Source organism: Penicillium canescens (assembly GCF_028828765.1).
Source record: "Penicillium canescens strain IBT 15451 chromosome Unknown utg000008l_segment0_segment0, whole genome shotgun sequence".
NCBI classification, from domain to species: domain Eukaryota; kingdom Fungi; phylum Ascomycota; class Eurotiomycetes; order Eurotiales; family Aspergillaceae; genus Penicillium; species Penicillium canescens.
The window spans coordinates 210716-228248 of NW_026703970.1; the positions used below are offsets into that span (position 1 = coordinate 210716).

The 17533-nt window shown below is 47.7% G+C and overlaps 4 protein-coding genes across 4 annotated transcripts; 3 read left to right on the forward strand and 1 right to left on the reverse strand.

The window, feature by feature from the left end:
- Nucleotides 1-392: 392 nt before the first annotated feature.
- On the forward strand, nucleotides 393-3788 carry N7446_010952 (uncharacterized protein; the record flags this gene model as incomplete). The annotated part of the gene is made up of 3 exons (XM_058519695.1): nucleotides 393-654; nucleotides 711-1699; nucleotides 1752-3788. The coding sequence occupies 3 exons, from the start codon at nucleotides 393-395 to the stop codon at nucleotides 3786-3788; spliced, it is 3288 nt and encodes a 1095-aa protein (XP_058367219.1).
- Nucleotides 3789-5171: 1383 nt separating this feature from the next.
- Nucleotides 5172-7012, forward strand: N7446_010953 (cation:proton antiporter; the record flags this gene model as incomplete). Its single annotated transcript, XM_058519696.1, has 7 exons — nucleotides 5172-5211; nucleotides 5267-5473; nucleotides 5524-5649; nucleotides 5704-5754; nucleotides 5820-5940; nucleotides 6009-6549; nucleotides 6605-7012. 7 exons carry the CDS (start codon nucleotides 5172-5174, stop codon nucleotides 7010-7012), a joined length of 1494 nt encoding a protein of 497 aa, XP_058367220.1.
- A 120-nt stretch (nucleotides 7013-7132) lies between these two features.
- On the reverse strand, nucleotides 7133-9796 carry N7446_010954 (potassium ion transporter; the record flags this gene model as incomplete). Its single annotated transcript, XM_058519697.1, has 10 exons — nucleotides 7133-7385; nucleotides 7451-7494; nucleotides 7552-8266; nucleotides 8321-8774; nucleotides 8825-8862; nucleotides 8922-9074; nucleotides 9128-9305; nucleotides 9374-9510; nucleotides 9575-9695; nucleotides 9760-9796. 10 exons carry the CDS (start codon nucleotides 9794-9796, stop codon nucleotides 7133-7135), a joined length of 2130 nt encoding a protein of 709 aa, XP_058367221.1.
- Nucleotides 9797-16639: 6843 nt separating this feature from the next.
- Nucleotides 16640-17464, forward strand: N7446_010955 (uncharacterized protein; the record flags this gene model as incomplete). Its single annotated transcript, XM_058519698.1, has 2 exons — nucleotides 16640-16674; nucleotides 16744-17464. 2 exons carry the CDS (start codon nucleotides 16640-16642, stop codon nucleotides 17462-17464), a joined length of 756 nt encoding a protein of 251 aa, XP_058367222.1.
- Between the last annotated feature and the right edge of the window lie 69 nt (nucleotides 17465-17533).

The window sequence follows — 17533 nt, forward strand, 5'->3', positions numbered from 1 at the left end:
GGCAACTATACACAGCCATATATCTCTTAACTGAACCTATAATATCGGAATGTGGCGGTTTGAGTTACCGGTATTCCCCGTCCTACCCATATGCACGCATGATCCAAATTATATGTACTCAAAAACCAGTATATGCGATAATTAACTGGCAAATCACTCATTGTTGCACACCAAGAATCGGTGCGCCCTGTGTATGTACTATGACGTGGGGAACACAGCACTAAGATAGCTCCGACTAGATCCCGCTTTTTGTCTCAACTTCAACTACCTTCACTCTGCAGTGCTTTCCTCTTTTTTCTTCTCGTTCTCTTCTAACCCGTTTCCGTGATGCTCTAACACCCCTCCCCCTTGATTCGCCTCGGTTATGCAAACCGTGATCATTACCGGCCACCATGTTTGCGTCTCTGCTGCGTCCCAAACGGCAGCGCGATCAGGTTGATCAGTCGCCTTTTTCAACGCCTTCTCCATGGTCGCGTGCCCCGCGCAACAATCCACGACGCGTCAACAGATCCGGCGAAAGCAGTGAAGATGATGCGCCGGAGCTTCAAGGGATCGACGAAGAAGACATGGACGAGGACTGGGAGGGAGAGGAGGAGGAAGACGGCCCACTCGAGTCGACACCTCTCCTGCCCATGTTCTCTGCGTCGCATCTGGGTATGAAAGTTCCCTGCTGGATACACTAGCAGATAGTAACAAGATCTAATGATTAGATGCTCTGCCCGTTTACAACATCACTCATGCTATCCGTCCTTTGATTGCCTCCCGCTGCGAAACCACTTTGACATGGGATCAACTACGCTCGCCGCAGGTCTCCCAGTTCCTGGTCAAGCCCATTCTACAGAAAATCATGTCCGCCCAGTTCTCACGCGCGACACTCTACGCATTGATGGCCAATTGTCTTCAATTTGAGAAGGAAATGCACCTGAGTCCGGGGAATAGCGGGGCAAATCAGACACGGGCCATGGTGAGCGAACTATTGGCGATCAAACTGTTGAGGGAATATTCGACGCGGGAATTGATTGACGCGCTGTCCTACGAGTTCCATCCCCTTCAGGGTCAGGATTCTACCACCGCATTGGCAACAGGTCTTCAGCGAAAACGGGTAGTTGCTGCCCGTGTCTCATGCTTGGAGGTGGCTATTCGCGCACAGGCCAAACGATTCTTGGCCCATCCAGTCGTGGTGCAGCAATTGGAAGCTATTTGGGCTGGAACTGTTGTCTTTCACTCGGCCGCCGACAACCTACATCGCCGTGCGGATAGGAATATGGACTATGGGACATCAATAGACCGAAATGGAACCCTCGGAACAGCACCAAGCAATGGAATTCTTCGACGCTCAGTGTCCCTCTACAACCCCCGCGACGCGTCTTTATTCAAATTGTCAAGATTGCGGGTGCCACGCTATCGACAATTTCTTTCCACGTTGTCCTATGCAGTGCTCTTAGGGCTGTTTCTAGCAGTGCTGGAACAGCGCAGCCGTAGAATCACATCACTCGAGGTTGTGTTTTGGTTCTGGAGTACTGGCTTCATGCTTGACGAAATTGTGGGGTTCAATGAACAGGGATTCGGTCTCTATCTAATGAGCTTTTGGAATTTGTTCGACTTGGGTATCCTGCTATTGCTCTTCGCGTACTATTGCTTGCGGATCTACGGTTCATTCTTGACCTACCCTAGAAGTCAACTCATCACAGATCAAGCTGTAGGTTTTGGTAATATGCCTCTGATATTGCTTATATACTAACTTATTTCAGTTTGATGTTCTCGCGGCGACGGCACCCTTGCTGTTCCCTCGATTATTTTCCATCTTGGATCATTACCGTTACTTCTCTCAACTGCTTATTGCATTTCGAATCATGGCATCTGATCTCATTGCAGTCTTTGTTCTCATTGTCATTGCTTGCTCCGGCTTTTTTGTCGCATTCTTAAGCTTTGGTGACAGCAACTCTCCAAAAGTGGTGGCGTATGGCTTGTTCCAAATGTTGATGGGCTTTACGCCTACTGCGTGGGCCATGTGGGATGAATACAATTTCCTAGGAAAGGCGATCCTAACGGTCTTCCTATTCATTTGTCATTTCGTCGTCGTCACAATCTTGATTACTGTTCTGACGAACTCTTTTATGAGGATTGTCCAGAATGCCAATCAAGAACATCAGTTCCTATTTGCTGTCAACACCATCTCGATGGTCAAGTCCGATGCCTTGTTCTCCTACGTGGCACCGACAAATGTCATTGCGTGGCTGGTGACACCGTTCCGATACCTGATGCCTTTTCGAGAATTCATTCGGCTCAATCGGACCATTATTAAGATCACCCACCTACCCATCCTCTTTACAATCTGCCTCTACGAGAAGACGATTCTCAGTGCTCAAGTTGTACAGCCAATTGATCTGATCGAGCCGACAGCACCAAATGTGACTCCGGCTCCTAAGCAATGGGGCCCTAGTCGATTCCGTGGTTTTAGCAACAGGGTGTCACGTATGGTACGAGAACCATCAGTGGCCACTTATCAGAAAGATCAAGCATTGGAAGAGGTATTCCGTCGGCCATACAGTGATGATCGAATTCGAGGTCCACCAAGTACTGTGCACGAACGCCAGACCAACAACGTTATCAAAGACTGGATGCAGGAAATCGGCTCAGGGCCAGCCAACGGTCCCGATGAGCAGGATTCTGTCGTTGTGGACCATCTCGAGATGAACCCACGACGACCCAAGCTTCCCTTCCGGAGTCAACTTACCACTCGCCCTCGCAATTTTACGGAAACGACGAGGTCAGTTGCCTCAAATCCCGAAGATCGATTGAGTCGGGTTGCAAGCCCCATGATGCGGCCTCGACGCACAAGACCTGGCTCGCCTGGTCACAGACGAGCGCCCTCTCACCATACGGATATGGAGGGAGATGACGAGTTGACCAGCAATGATGGAGATTCAAATGATGGTAAACAGTCGGCCCAAGGATCCATTGGCAACACCCTAGATCCGGCGGAGGCCTCCGAAAAGCCCTCGCCTAAGTTCTACAGCTCCCGTCCATCTACCGCGAGAATGATTTCTCGCCGCAATAGTCCAACCCGTCGTCCCAGACACAATCGCAATGCTTCTGGTGTGACTATGCTGTACAACCCTGTAGGATCCCCGAACGAAGAAACCGAAGGCCGGACAACGCCTCCCCGACCTAATGCGGACTCCTCCGACGAGGATCGAATCCCTGTTGTCTCCGCTTCAATGGACCAGCGCACAATGAAACGACACATCCTGGACGTTTCTCGACCTCGGAACTCCCCGCTCGCACTCAATCAGATGTCCGTCCCAGAAGTGGATAGCATCTACCTATCTGATCGACAAACAGTGACACGGCCTCGTCCCTCCCTGCTTTTCGATCTCGGTTCCGACCTAGGGGACAACAAGGCAGTAGCAGGCGGTTTAGGCGGCTTCCCCGGCGCTGTCCCATCCAGCTTCCATACACAGATGGGCTTCGCTGCAGGCTTGCGTCGCGATATTCCAAACCAAACCCAAGACATGCTCAGCAAGCTAGTTCTGGCTCGCATGAACAACATCGAAGAAGGATTCCGCGAAGTCATCAAAGAAGTCAAAGACCTTCGCCGCAGCGAATCCAGTCGGAGTCCTAGCCGACCGGATGAAGCTCGTGGAGCTACACGTGAGAAGAAGAAGCGCGGGGATAAGAAGGACTCGAAGAAGCGGAGTCACACTTCGCCTGGAAGTTGGGCTGGCAGTGGTGGAGAACCACCCAAGGGAGAGGGAGCTGGCGATGATACATTCCCATCTACATAACTGTGCATTACACTCTGCTTTTTCGTGACACCTTGTACAAACATGTAAATTGTGTGGGTGGGTGGCCTTTTGTTTTCTGATACCTGGCGCTTTAGCTTCACTGCAGATACTATCTCATTCGGCATACATAACGCGATATCACATTCACTTGTTATCTTCATCTTTTGGTTTCAATTTCTCCGAATATCAGTGTAGCAGATAGGAGCATAAGATACTTGCTCTTATAAACGGTTCATCTGAGGTGGCGCAGATTAATAAAGATGTGCTCATGCCGATGTCATTCTATTCTGCAAAACGATTGCTTATTGTAATCCTGACACGCACTATATCATCTCTCGCATATTCTTAATTATCAATTCATCACCCTCAAGTCTTGTGGTAACCCCAGCAATATCATCCAAAATGATTACGATGACAAAGGGCATTTCCAACGGCCGGAAACCAATGAAGTCAGTCAAAGTCCTGGTCATTTATAGAGCCCGCAGATCCTTAACAGAATCCCCATAAGATCCCGAAACATCGCCCTAATGAGCATCTTCGGCGTAATCGGCGGAACATGGCTGATGTCCCGCTTCCTCGCTCCACAGCGAAGCATATCATCACGAGAAACGAAGAGATAGATGCGTTTCGTGGAGGTGACTCAATGCAAACAGACCAAGGAGACAGACCTGCTATGCCTTCAAGAAAGGGATATCAAGTTCCCAGAGGCACCGTTTAGGGATCATTACAGTGGAGCTTGGACTTTATGCAGTGCACCCGAACCTCGTCAAGCATTTGGGGCGAGACAATGGACTATTCACATATTTTGTCGCTTTCCATATTAGTAACACGTTACTCGGTTCTCCGTATAATATTTGCAGCTTTGGACATAATTGAATAGGTTATTCAAGAGTTTGCCACTATGGTTTGGCTGTTCGTAGTGGTAAAGTCTTTCAATTGAAAAGGTTTGAAAGGGTTTTTAGATGTTTATTGTTTACCCGTTTGGCTTCAAAATCGAGTCAACTTCGGAAATCCCATAGGGCCAAGTAAAGTGGAACATATTCTAGGCATCTTCTAGGCATGACATCATTGATAACGACACACGCCAAGCCCTAACGTTATGGAAATTCCACGAATGGGGAGAAAATTTCTCTTTTTTCCTATCCATATGTTAGGAGCTTCCAAGGGTTCAACGTCTATTTCCTTTTGCCTTACATTCCTTCACAGCTACTCATAAGAAGCGCCAAAGCTCAGTGCTGATGTCACCGACTCACGTCACGTGACCGACGAAGTGGAAGAGCCAAGATGCCCAGAAGTCTCGGCTTTGAGAAGTTTTCTGTGACGAATTTCTTGTTTTAAGATGTTGTTTCTCTCAGTTTTCAACTGAGTTGACAAGCTGGCCTCATGATGGCTGGTGGTTTCCTTGCGTACCACGAACCTGGTAGTAAGTACAGCCATGATCCTAAGCCCTCGATACGACATACTAAAACGGAATTTAGTCGTCGAGATCTTAATTATTATCTCGTTCTTTTTCTTCCTATCTTTGGCTGAATACGTCTCTGCCAAAATAATTCGTGCGGGAATCATTGGACAAATAGCAGTCGGAATTATCTATGGAAAGCCTTTAGCTGATATTCTGGAAAAGCCATGGCAGGAAACATTCCTCGCCGTTGGCTATATTGGTTTGATCTTGATCATTTTCGAGGGTATGCAACCCTTCCATATCACCCAGGATGGTGCTAATATGTCATTATAGGCGGTCTCACTGTGCGACTTGACCTTATGAAACAAAACTTCCTTGTCAGTTGTCTGGGAGCTGCAACAGGCGTTTGTTTTCCCATCGGGCTTTCTTATCTACTGCTATATCTTGGATATGGATATGGTCAGTCTCCTAGCACTTCTCTGATTGATATTCACCTAATTGACTGTTCATAAGGCGCGGTCGAGACATTCATCATGGGAGCCGCATTATCCGCGACTTCCCTAGGTATGTGCCACTCACATCCTACAACAACTCGCTTTGTGTGCCCAAATGCTGACATGGTATATCAGGGACCACTTTTGCTGTGATTTCTTCGGCCGCCAAGTCCATAGATCTTTCTCAGACTAGGGTTGGCTCCATTCTTGTCAGCGCTGCTGTGATTGATGATGTCGTGGGCCTTGTTCTGTCCAGGTAAGTAATATTTTGACTTTCTTTCTTCTCTTTATTAGTATCTCTAGTGCTAATATATCCCTCAACAGCATTATCAGCCAATTGCGCGAGCTCTCCGGTCCCGGGGCAGGCCATGTCAATCTTGGCTGGATAATTGGTCGCCCAATTGTGGCTTCTTTTGCCATGGCTATTCTCACCCCAGTTCTAACAAAATGGTTTTTTGCGCCTGTGTTTCGACGATGGATTGAACACTCTTTTGCAAAATACGACCACATCTCTAATATCACCTTGATGGTCTTGGTACTATCCGCATTCATCAGCATCGCTGCATATGCGGGCACCTCCGTCCTTTTCGGGGCTTTTCTTGCTGGTACCTTCCTCACCTACTTGCCGAGCAAGCACCCCGAAGGCCCTTTCGTTGTTTTAAATCGTGAAGAAGGTGAACGCGAAGCCAACAAAAGCCCTACCTTCGTCCATACTTTTGAGTGCTATTTACTGGATGTTCAGAAGTACCTCATGGAGCCCCTTTTCTTTGCTAGTATTGGATTTGCAATTCCATTTGTGTCGCTGTGGACAGGGGAAAGGATATGGAAAGGTATTTTATACACACTTCTTATGATGTTTGCCAAGGTAAGTTAATTTTGCCTTCTACACACTATAGAATCCAGGTTAACCATATACGCAGTTCGTGGTTGGGATATGGGTTCCTCTTTGGAAGTTCCTAACACCATTAAAGACACAACAAGATCCCAAAGAGAAGGCAAACTCCCGGGAGCAAGCAGACAGCTCCCCTGAAGCCGATAATAGCAAGGGCAGTTACGGTGCCGCGTCGCTTGCTGGATTACTTCTCGGCTCAGCCATGGTGGCGCGTGGTGAGATTGGCCTCTTGATTATTGAGATTGGCTACAACGAAACCTCGTATGTGAGCGAGGAGGGGTTTATTACTGCCATCTGGGCTATCCTGCTCAATACCATTGTCGGACCTGTGGTCGTGGGTTGCCTCGTCAAATTCTATGGCAAGAAGATTGGGGAGGGTGAATGGGGATTACAGCGGACAGCAACGACGCGAACAGAAGAGGACCATGTAGTATGACATACGAAGTCTTGAGCTACTCCCTTCTCGGTCTGGTAATCAAATTATAGAAAGACAGATCAAGTATAATGGACGGCTTGATGAAAATACTATCCAATAGATCTATCAACCCAAATCTTGCTAGTTTGTATGATAGCGTTTGATCCCCGATATCTGTCGAAACTGCCTTCCTCTCCGATTCGGGTCTTCCTCGGTATCGTCTTCCACCAGACGTTCTCTGGGGAGTACAATGGCACGATCAAGCTTGTATGGCAATCCTCGGTGGCGGCCTCGTATCATCATCGCACAAACAACAAGTTTGCTAAAGACAGTGAACTCTCCACTGAGGGATGTGCTCACTGTCGGATACCCAAGACTTAGGCCGACATTTCCACTGTAAGAAGGTTAGATGTAAATTGAATCGTGGTTAAGCGGACATGTTTGAAATGAGGCACTTACTAGGCCGAGACTACCTCGAAGAACACCGAGAAGACAGAAAAGGCCTAGGAATAAGTAGTTAGTGGGGCGTTCACACATAAGAATCAGTAGCCACGACTTACAGGAATCGAATTATCGGAAATCTTCCCTGCCTCGGCAATGCAGATAAAGAATACCCCGATGAAAATGTACCACAAGTCGAAGGTGAGCTGGTTCTGAATGTGGGCCATGATATAGGATTGGCCATTTCTTTCATCCACGTCGTTTTCTTTGGTATACACCCCCAGAGTTGTTTCTTCATAAATGTTCGACGCCCTCACGCTTATAGCGATAGGGAATACGGCCACATACATCATGACCACAAGACTGAACTGAACAGCTGGGCTGACCTCTGCCAAGTTGAAAATTGCTGTTCCCGTGTGTCTTGATGAGGCCGATTGAAATATGGCAGCAAGAACGCGCGGCCCAGCAGGAAGATTGTTCACCGCGGGGTTGTTTAGATCCAACACGATGATCAAAACAACGTCAACGAAGTTCATTGTGAACAAAATTCCAAAAAGGATCCATGTGGGCCGACTTGGAAATAGCAGCGTGTAGCAACGTCGGGGATGGTCAAGCAAAAAGCTGAGTGTCTCTTTCATCGATGACTTCTCCGGGCAAAGTTTGTACATGATCCATATCGCAAGTCGTAGCAGACATGGATAACAGGTGTTTCCGGCATATGCGAGAAAGCTCATGACAATCAGTGGAAAAGTCGCATCTTGAAAGTGAATCATCGAATCTGGTGTCAGAGTGAAGCCGAGATTGCTCACCATTGTTTGAGCGGAGTAAAATCCCCTAGACCGTGACTATGTTCAGCAATTTTGTCAATTTGTAAGAAGGTCAACTAACCACCACACATTGTCTTGTCCACATTCAGCAAGGTACTCGCGATACTTCGGGTCGGCATGCTGTATCCATCCCACGAGGCATATAGCACCGAAAAGGTGTATCCCAATGAAATAAGCGGTGACAATTTTGAGCAAGAGTTTCAAGCTGCGGTACTCAATACCGCCTAGTCTCTCCCGGTCTTCAGTGGTCAAGTTGTAGAATTGTGAGTTCCGGCCCATGGAGGCTTGTGAGGAAATATTGGGAAGGGCCAATGCTTTGTAGGTTGGTTTTTCTTGGGTTGATCGTTGTCGGGAACTTGTATCAAAGCTTGCCGATCCACCAGGACGAAACATTATCGAAACAACGCGCTCAAGTTGACGTGTGGTGGACTTCATGTTGCTAGTCGTTCGCTGGAAGTATGAGGGCCCGGGGATGTTCGAGTCTGTTGGTTTCAGTTTCGTTGATACTGCATCATCTATAAATGCGTTAGAGCAGGCCTCGTGCAAGAACAAGCGAATGACTCACCACAGTCGTTGGTTTCATTCTCAATTTCCACAATAGGACTTCCTATTTGTATGATTAGAATCCAGTCCCGAGCGTTGAATGTCATCCTGGTTCAAACTTGCCTTGGTCACGTTTCCATGGAGGAGGGATGTAGAGGGCCTTGGTTTGTCCATCATACTCTGGAGTCTCATCCCCAAACTGAATAGTTCTTGTGGCAAGCGGAGATGCTGTGTGAGATATGTGCTCCTGTTCGGTTTCCGTTGGGTTGTATCTATCATCCATGAGCAGCTCATCCGAGAAAGGGGGTATGTAGGTGACACTGACTCTGGGTCTATTTGGTTCTCAGAGCCCAAAACAGACTCCTTCGGTTTATCTCCGCTGGTGTCATAGCGAGACTCTGGATGCCTCTTGTTGTGTAATCCTTGCTTCTTGTCTGCCGTCGCTTCCACGTCGAAGCTGGCATTTCGTCCTTTAGGTGCTTCCGGTTTCAAAAGCGATGAGGCTATAGTATCCACCAAAGAATCAGCACGCGATCGGCCAGTTTGATCAGCTCGGGATAGGTTGCCTTACAGACAGCTCGGAGATGCTTCTCAAACCAGTGAAGCCTCACGATGACCACGATGATATTGACAAACCCTAAGTTGCCAAGGATTGGAATCAGGTAGACGTACACCTGTTGGTAAGTTTTGAGTTCTTTAAGATCAATACTAAGCTAGTTGGTCAGATCGATGATTCGGTATCGCGGCTTTGGTTTTGGGGTATAGAACGGACGTGTTGAGCCCCGACTCTGTAGAAGCACTTGCGCCGAAGAAGAAGGCGTCTATTGCTTTCATGTTTCCATAAGGGTAGATGATAACCAAGCTAAGGATACTCAAGGAAATGATCCATGCATCTGACGGTTCAACGAGTAAGCACAAAGACAAAAGGTAATTCCATCGCCGATAGGCTGTACGAACAATGCACAACGAGAAAGTTGACTGTGGGCTTCCACATGGCGGGCGTGATAGGGTTGAAAAGAATGCGCAAGGGGTGGATGTACGCAAGATCTCTCTTATATAATTTTGATCGCACAAGATCTACATTGTCAGGGTGACATATGGTATTGTTTGGCGGGTCTAAGCCACTGCGCGATATATCTACACAAATCGGATCGGCCTTGCTGCGCTTTTAGTCCCGTGAACAACCAGTGCTAACTAATACGTTACAGTGAAAAATTCGGTAAATGATCACTCGCAAGTAACTGACATCGTAGTGTGCGTTAAATGCGGGTAGCGTCTTCAATCAATGGTTAGATTCTACGGAGTTGTGAACCAACTTCAATGTATGCATATTCTCATCCTGTGATGGACTAGTAAGCATTTGTAGATTTATTTATTACAACGCGAAATAGTTGGGTAACTGTTTTTTTTATGGCTGTTATGAGTAAAAATCAGAGCTCCTTCGAGGATTAGCTATTAAGACAGCTCTCAAATGTGCCGATGCGCGATATTTCTCGTCCAATCACTATCGCTTGACCACCAATGCTTCCCGCCAGCAACCTATCTAGTTCTTACGGAGTACACAGGGGGGAAAGTTAGAGACTTTAATATCACCTACGGAGGCAAGTCGGAGAATGAAGTTGAGAAATTGTGGGAGGAACATGGATTTGAGCCTGCTTTGAATCCGCGATATTGGTCGTTGAGATTGAAACGGGGTTTTTACCCATCACTTTCCACTGTATTTGGAACAGGACTATATGTGTGTTTTACCTAGACTTTCTCTATTTTCCGCTTCACTTTTCCAACGTTTTATTCGCTTGTTTGGCCATTTTCCACAGCTAATACATGAGGTACTGACCTCGACCAATCAGAGCTTTTGCGAGGGCACCTGATTGCTGACTCAGCTTTCCGCCAGCGACCTCTAGGTTACCTCAGTTCCCTCAGACCACAGCCAATGATGAGACAGAATTCTGCCGATTCTGCCACGCTAACCCGATTGGGTTGCTTCATCAGCCCGTGGTCTGAGCCGGGAACCCCTTCCGTACATACAAGTTTCCGGTTCTCGCCAGCAACCCCACCATTTGGTCAAGGTGTGTTTTCTCAAGCTCTCTGAGAGTATTTCTGACATTGTTAGAAAGAATGGCATCACCGGATTTGCCCAATATGATCTCTAGATCGCGAAAGCGTGCTCGACAATCCTCCCTCGAGTGGCCTTCTTCCAGTTCACCATTACAAGAACCACCTGCGTCTACTCAGCGATCTCGTTATATCTCAGGATTGCAGCCACGCGAACGTGTCGATATGGTACTGGCTGAGCTTAATGATAAGCACCGGTGGACAATCAAGGATCTTCTTTACCACATGGTGCATGCACAACCAGTCAAAAAAAATGGATATTCGACATCGTATCGAGCACAGAAATTGTCTGACGCTATATATGGGCAACCTGAAATTATTGAGCGGCTAGGTAGTGTCTCAAAAGACATATATGCCACTGGTGCATCCGATCTCGTGTCTCGGATACAGACCGAGATTCGAGGGCTGATTAACGGAGATATACTCGGCGAGTTCCAGTCCAATGTGGACCCTAAAGATATGGACATCTCTAGCTTGGCTACGCAGATGCAGAGGAAAGCTCCAGAGCTCTGTGGACTGCTCGTTAGCATCATGACACCTCCAGGAAACCATCGCGATACACCCAAGATCCACCAGGGCAGCATTGTGATGGTCTGTTCAATTCTGGCTTGCGCTTTTGCACCACGGAAAAGCAACAACTTCCCGATGTTGATCGGCTTGTATTTACATGCAATGGGTGTCAAGCGACGTGTGATTAGCTTTCTGGCTGGCCTGGGGATAAACTCAGCATACCAGACTATCATGGACAGACGGAAGGAACTTGCAGAACTAGGACAGGTACTATAACCGCATTTACCGGAGAATAACATGTTCTGGCTGACTTCTTACCCCAAGATGTGTACAGAAACAATTGAAACAGAATGCCCAGGCTTCTCGCAGGAATCTCATTGTGGCATGGGATAACTTTGACTACAGCCAGACTGTTCGACATCAAACTATTCGTGATCCATCAGAGCATATCTCCGCCACCACTGGCAAGCTTTGTATCGGTCAGTCCATCCCTGCAGGAGGGCTTCTCCGATCTATGTTCCATCCAGAGGTTACACTGAGTCCTCATGATATCTACATGGCACCAGGCAATCAGGATGATGAGATCTTCCATCAATGTCAGCGCCATTGGATTGCAGAGGCCATTCGCTATACTCATCGGGAGGCAGTAGAGAAACTATTTACTGCGGAAGCGTGCGTCAAACCAGGCCAGATGAAACCGCGAGCCCATCTTATTGACTGGCCTGAATTCCCAGCAGTTAAACGACTGCAAGCGCAGAAGACAATTCACTACAGCCTTGGGCCAATGTTATACAACGAAGGCACGACAGAGGGGACATACAAGGTCATTCAGAATGTCTTTCTGGAGCAACTGGGGGATGATGATGATACAGACCTTGATGGGCTTTTACAACTGGTTTATGGAGATCAGAAAACAGTGTCACTCCTTCGTGCCGTCAAAAAAGAACGTGCGGAGGCTTCTCGTCTTTTCGATCGTTTCAGCTGGATATTGCCAATCCCCGGACTGTTCCACTGGCGTATGAACTACTTGGATATGATCTTTGAGCTCTATGCTGGGACAGACCACCCTACCGTTGAATCGACGATCCATCATAATAAGGTCTGTCTCGGTTGCGTACAGGGACACAAAAGTCCATTCCACCATAAAGAAGAGGTGGCTACTCGCTCATTTGACGCTCGCGTCACGGCCATGTTCTATCAGTTTGTCCCATTAACAGTCAATTTCGCGGATGCTAAAGATGTGGATGATTGGATTCAAAGCCTCGGAAGGGGTCAATTCCTGGACGTTGTGGATCAGATACGCCAGTCTCTGTTCCATTTTAAAGAGCAGCAGTCTAAGGTTCGTGAACGAGAAGGAGAACCAGTCGACTATGAGTTCTCAGCACATGCGAAATTCCTTCAGCAGATGGAGACTTACAAGTCCTTGAAGCTTGCCATCAAACTTGGTGACATTGGAATTATCCAGCGGATCTTTGCACAATGTTGTCTCCTCTTCCCTGGCACAAAGAAAACCCGATATTCTTTCCTCTCCTTGTATATGACATGGCTCACTCAAACCAAAGCAGCTGATCCCGAGCTGCAGACTGCCATTCTTGCCAACGGACTTGTGAATCTACGGGGTGCGGAGGACGGTTGGTTCGAAATTGATCGACTGAATGAGTTCTTCAATCTTCATATGAAGACACTCATGTCGACTCGACGGACCTCAAATCTGGACATCACTACCATGTTCCGTCGAACTGCTCTCACAGCCAGCTACTGTACTGATCTAAAGGAGCTTCTGGAGGCTACCTTTGGAGAATATAGCAATGGGCGACACCAAAATAAGGATGCTAGCCAGGATGTTCGTCATCTAGCTTATCAGATCTCGAAGTGCATCCAAAAGCAACCAAATGGTCGGACAAGAGGCTTTCAACCATGTGATATACTCACAGAAACAATTGGCGAAAAGCTCTTCAAAGCCGTACAGAACTTCAATAGCCTCGTCGTCAACGGACAGTGGGCACAAGAAGTTGATTTTAGCAAGATGACATCGACTCCTATTGCTGTTCTAGATGAGATTGAAGAGAATGACACATGACACTGAATAGCAGGTTGCTGCCGGGACAGCTTTAGCTATACTTCTCTTCATTCCATTGATAATACTCCCACGCTATATTATAAGGTGACTGACACACATTGATGGAATGCATCAGATGGATTGTTCATCATTCTCTACCAGACCTTAGAACCTAGGTCTTCTCCACCCTTCATCACGCGACGCCCATTTCCTGATACCACACCGAGGGCCTTGCGTTTGGGAACTGGAGTTGCCGAAGGAGGAGGCATGTCCATAAAAGCTTGGGATGGCGTGTTAATATCAACCCACGGAGAGATATTCCGAGATGGAGTTGGTTGACTGGTGCTTTCTGGCGTGACTGCAGAAGACCATGTGAGGTTGCTGCATTCACTCATTTGACTAGAGTCATTCGACACACGCTTCCTCTTTGCAGGGGTTTGAATAGTGGCCATAAAGGCTGCTTGATATGCATTCTTCAAGACATCCACAAGACCCTCAGCAAGCTGATTCGACAAAGCCCATATTCCCAATATTGTCTGAAGATCCTTTGCCTGGAAATATTCCCGCTCCGAATAGGTGGCATTTTCAATATATATCGCAAGATGGACATATTGTTCTTCTGCCAGTATGCTTGAGCAATCAGGTATGAACTTCACTCCGTTCAAAGCGCTTGAAAGGACCTCCTTGGACCAATATTTTAACTGGTTGATGATTATCTCGTCCATCTGTCCTGACCTCGGACCGTGCTCAGTATACAGATAACGAGTTGGATCATTGAGCTGATACTCAGGATTGCAGTTGCTGCAGCACCGGTCACGCCGAGGATTACATCTGAACTCTTCAGGTTCATTGAAGTAGTCCAGGAACCGTTTCCGGAGGCATTCTGTAGGCTCATTGGCAAGGAGATACCAAAATTCAGGCAACACAGCACGTCGCTCTTCATGACTTAAGCGTCCACCTTTCTGTGGTCTCTCAGGGTTTGCTTCTTTGACTTCATCATCTGAATCGGCCAGTGGGTTGTCTTCCGCTAGATCATCATTTTCTGTATGAATCTTGCGTTTCACGGCACGTTTCTTGATACGCCCCTGTATCCACTGATCAACGAGAATAACGATCTTTCCATCCTGTCCAAGGCGAGATGCCCGACCACCGCGTTGCCAGAGCGTTGCTGGTTGTAGGTTTTTGGGGAACCGATACATGACAACTTGATCAATATCCTGGAGGTCCACTCCGAGCGCTAGTGCCTCGGTGGTCATGAGGACACGAAGCTTGGATTGCGGTCCGGGTTTCTGAAGCTCTTTGATCATTGCTTCCTTGTCTCCCTTTGCGGTGTCGCTATGGTAGACCTTCACCGTATCCATTGCCTCTTTGAGGGTATAGTTGCAATGTTGAACACTTGCCCCATCTGGTTGCTTGTTATGCTGCAGCCAATACCGACAATTTTCCATGGCAGTATATGCATCATTCTTCGAGTCAAAGAATACCAATGTCTTTGGGATTCGTGACGGTCGTAAAATGGGCTGACAAGGACCATTGTCAAACAGGAAACGCAAGGCCGTTGCCTTCTTATGCGCGCCTTGTGGGATCCAAGCTGTTTGAATGAGCAACTCTGGACGATTGACGGATGTCCGCAAGATTTCAACATCCTTTGGAAACCCAAGTCCCTCAATAACAACGCGCAATGTATTCATATCAAGCGTAGCAGAGCATGCAAACCAGGGGACGCCACTGCCGAATAGACTTCGCAATTGATGCAATCGCGCATAGTCCGTTCGAAAATCTTTGCCCCATTGAGCCACAAGATGAGCTTCGTCTACAACAACCAGAGCCAGCCGGTCTCGGAAACCTGGATGCATAGCAGTTGAACGGAACTTGTCACTGATTGCAAGCTCTGGACTCACGAGGACATGTGTGAACTTGCCCGCTTGTACCCTGTCAAGAAGTTCGGATGAGAATGTTTCCCTGTTTAGGAAACAAGGTCGCCCTCCAATGTTCTCGATGTAATTGGTCTGCTCAACGCCAATTTGATTCAATGGAAGCACAACAAGGGTGATAGACTTATCAAGCAAGAGTGACACTGCTTGCAATATCATACTCTTCCCAAATGACGTCTTCGCAATCAGGATAAGGTCCTTTCTCAGGTAGATCAATTGTCTCAATGCTTGCAACTGACCCGCACGTGGATAATAGGGATACAGCTCTCGAATTGCTTGTCTGATGGCTTGGTCCTGTTCATCCTTACGCTTCTCAGACGCATCGCGAATCAGTTTCTGCGCTTGAAGAACTGAATTCTTCTCAACTTGTTGTTTCTCCAGCAAGACAGTTGCGCCCTCATTCTCGTACTCCACTCCCAATTCAATAGGCTCTCCAGCCTTTGAAGAAGGTCGATTATTCTCAGAGGCCAACCAGTTATCCAACTGTGTCTGTCCATTTCCGGGGTCGTTCAGTTTCGCGTTATATTTCCGAGGAGGCTTCCGTCGTGATGGGCGTCGATCTGGCATCGTGAGGCGGGTTTGGAGTCAATTCTCACGCGATAGAGTTAATATTGTGGATCAGATGTAGCCACTATACATTAAAATATGTCAATATATGCTTCATGGAGGTTTTGGCGGAATACTTGGGGCATATAATGGCTTTGACAGCTTAAGAAAGGGTTCCTTCGGGTATTTTAAGGACATATTTCTCACCCACCTTTCCAGTTATACATACAATTTTGGTGTCAATGGGTTCAGCTCAGAAAGATGCAGAAGACATCGTCGCCCGATTCTTAATATTCGCGTGGGTGCGCGAGAAACTTGGAAATATTGAAAGACGCGCCTGGAAACTTCGCCATATAAACACGGGCAAAAACCCCGGAAACTTGTATGGTACCACCAAATTCCCAGCTCAGACGTTCCCCAAAAAAGGTGTGTCAGCATCGCTGGAAACAGCAGGCGGTGGATGGCCAAATTCACCGCCTTTTTGGGGGCGGCTGAGGTAACTGAGGTAACCTCTAGGGCTTCAGCTACTCTTTCAGTCATCGAACGGTTTTAAATACTCAGAGCATAAGGGTATTCTAGACTCTGCTTAGAAACCGCTGGCTTGTTTTATCCCTCGACCGTCAATCTCTTCTCCGCTTCAACTCCAATCTCAGACGGTCACTGACATCATATCATGGCTTCATCCTCGAAGACGAGCTCTTTGCTCTAGTGAGTCCAACCAGTTACATTGACAAGTTTCAAGCCCAGTTTTAATTAACCATGCCATCTTAATTTCAGCTCATGCGTCGCTCATCGAACCACCATCCTAGCCGAACACTCCTCGCCAGGTGCATCATCAACCTCCGCCTCGTCCCTAGCCTCCATCATCCTCCCTAAGATCACCCACGACAAGCCCCAGAAGCTCACTTTCACCCATAAGCGTCTCTTTGTCCACTACATCGCCGACTCGCCAACAGCAGGCGATGATGGCAACCGTTCAGAGCAAAGCTCACAGGCGCCCCTGAGCTTCGTGGTAGTCGCGTCAGCCGAGCAAGGCCGCCGAATTCCCTTCGCCTATCTTCTGGAAATGAAACGCAATTTCCTATCCCGGTACCCACCCTCCACCACAGAATTCGCCTCGCTTCCCGCCTACGGCTGCGCCGCCTTCAACGGCGAGCTCCGCTCTCTTCTGCAGACATACAACACAGCCCCTCCAGCCGACTCACTTGCCTCAGCCAAGCGCGAAATTGACAGCGTGCGTGACATCATGACCGAGAATATCGAGCGGGTTCTAGAGCGTGGAGAGCGCATCGATTTGCTGGTTGATAAGACGGACCGGCTTGGCGGTAGTGCACATGATTTCAGAATGCGGAGCCGGGGTTTGCGGAGACGGATGTGGTGGAAGAATACCAAGTTGATGATTATGATGGTTATTGTGGTTATCTTCTTGCTATATATATTTATCGGGATGGGGTGCGGGCTTCCTGCGTGGGGAAAATGTGTTGGACACAAGCAGTAAGCAAGGAACAGATTTTTCTTTCCTAGCGTAGGCCAGATTGCCTTGACCTTCCTGTTTCGATATTACAAC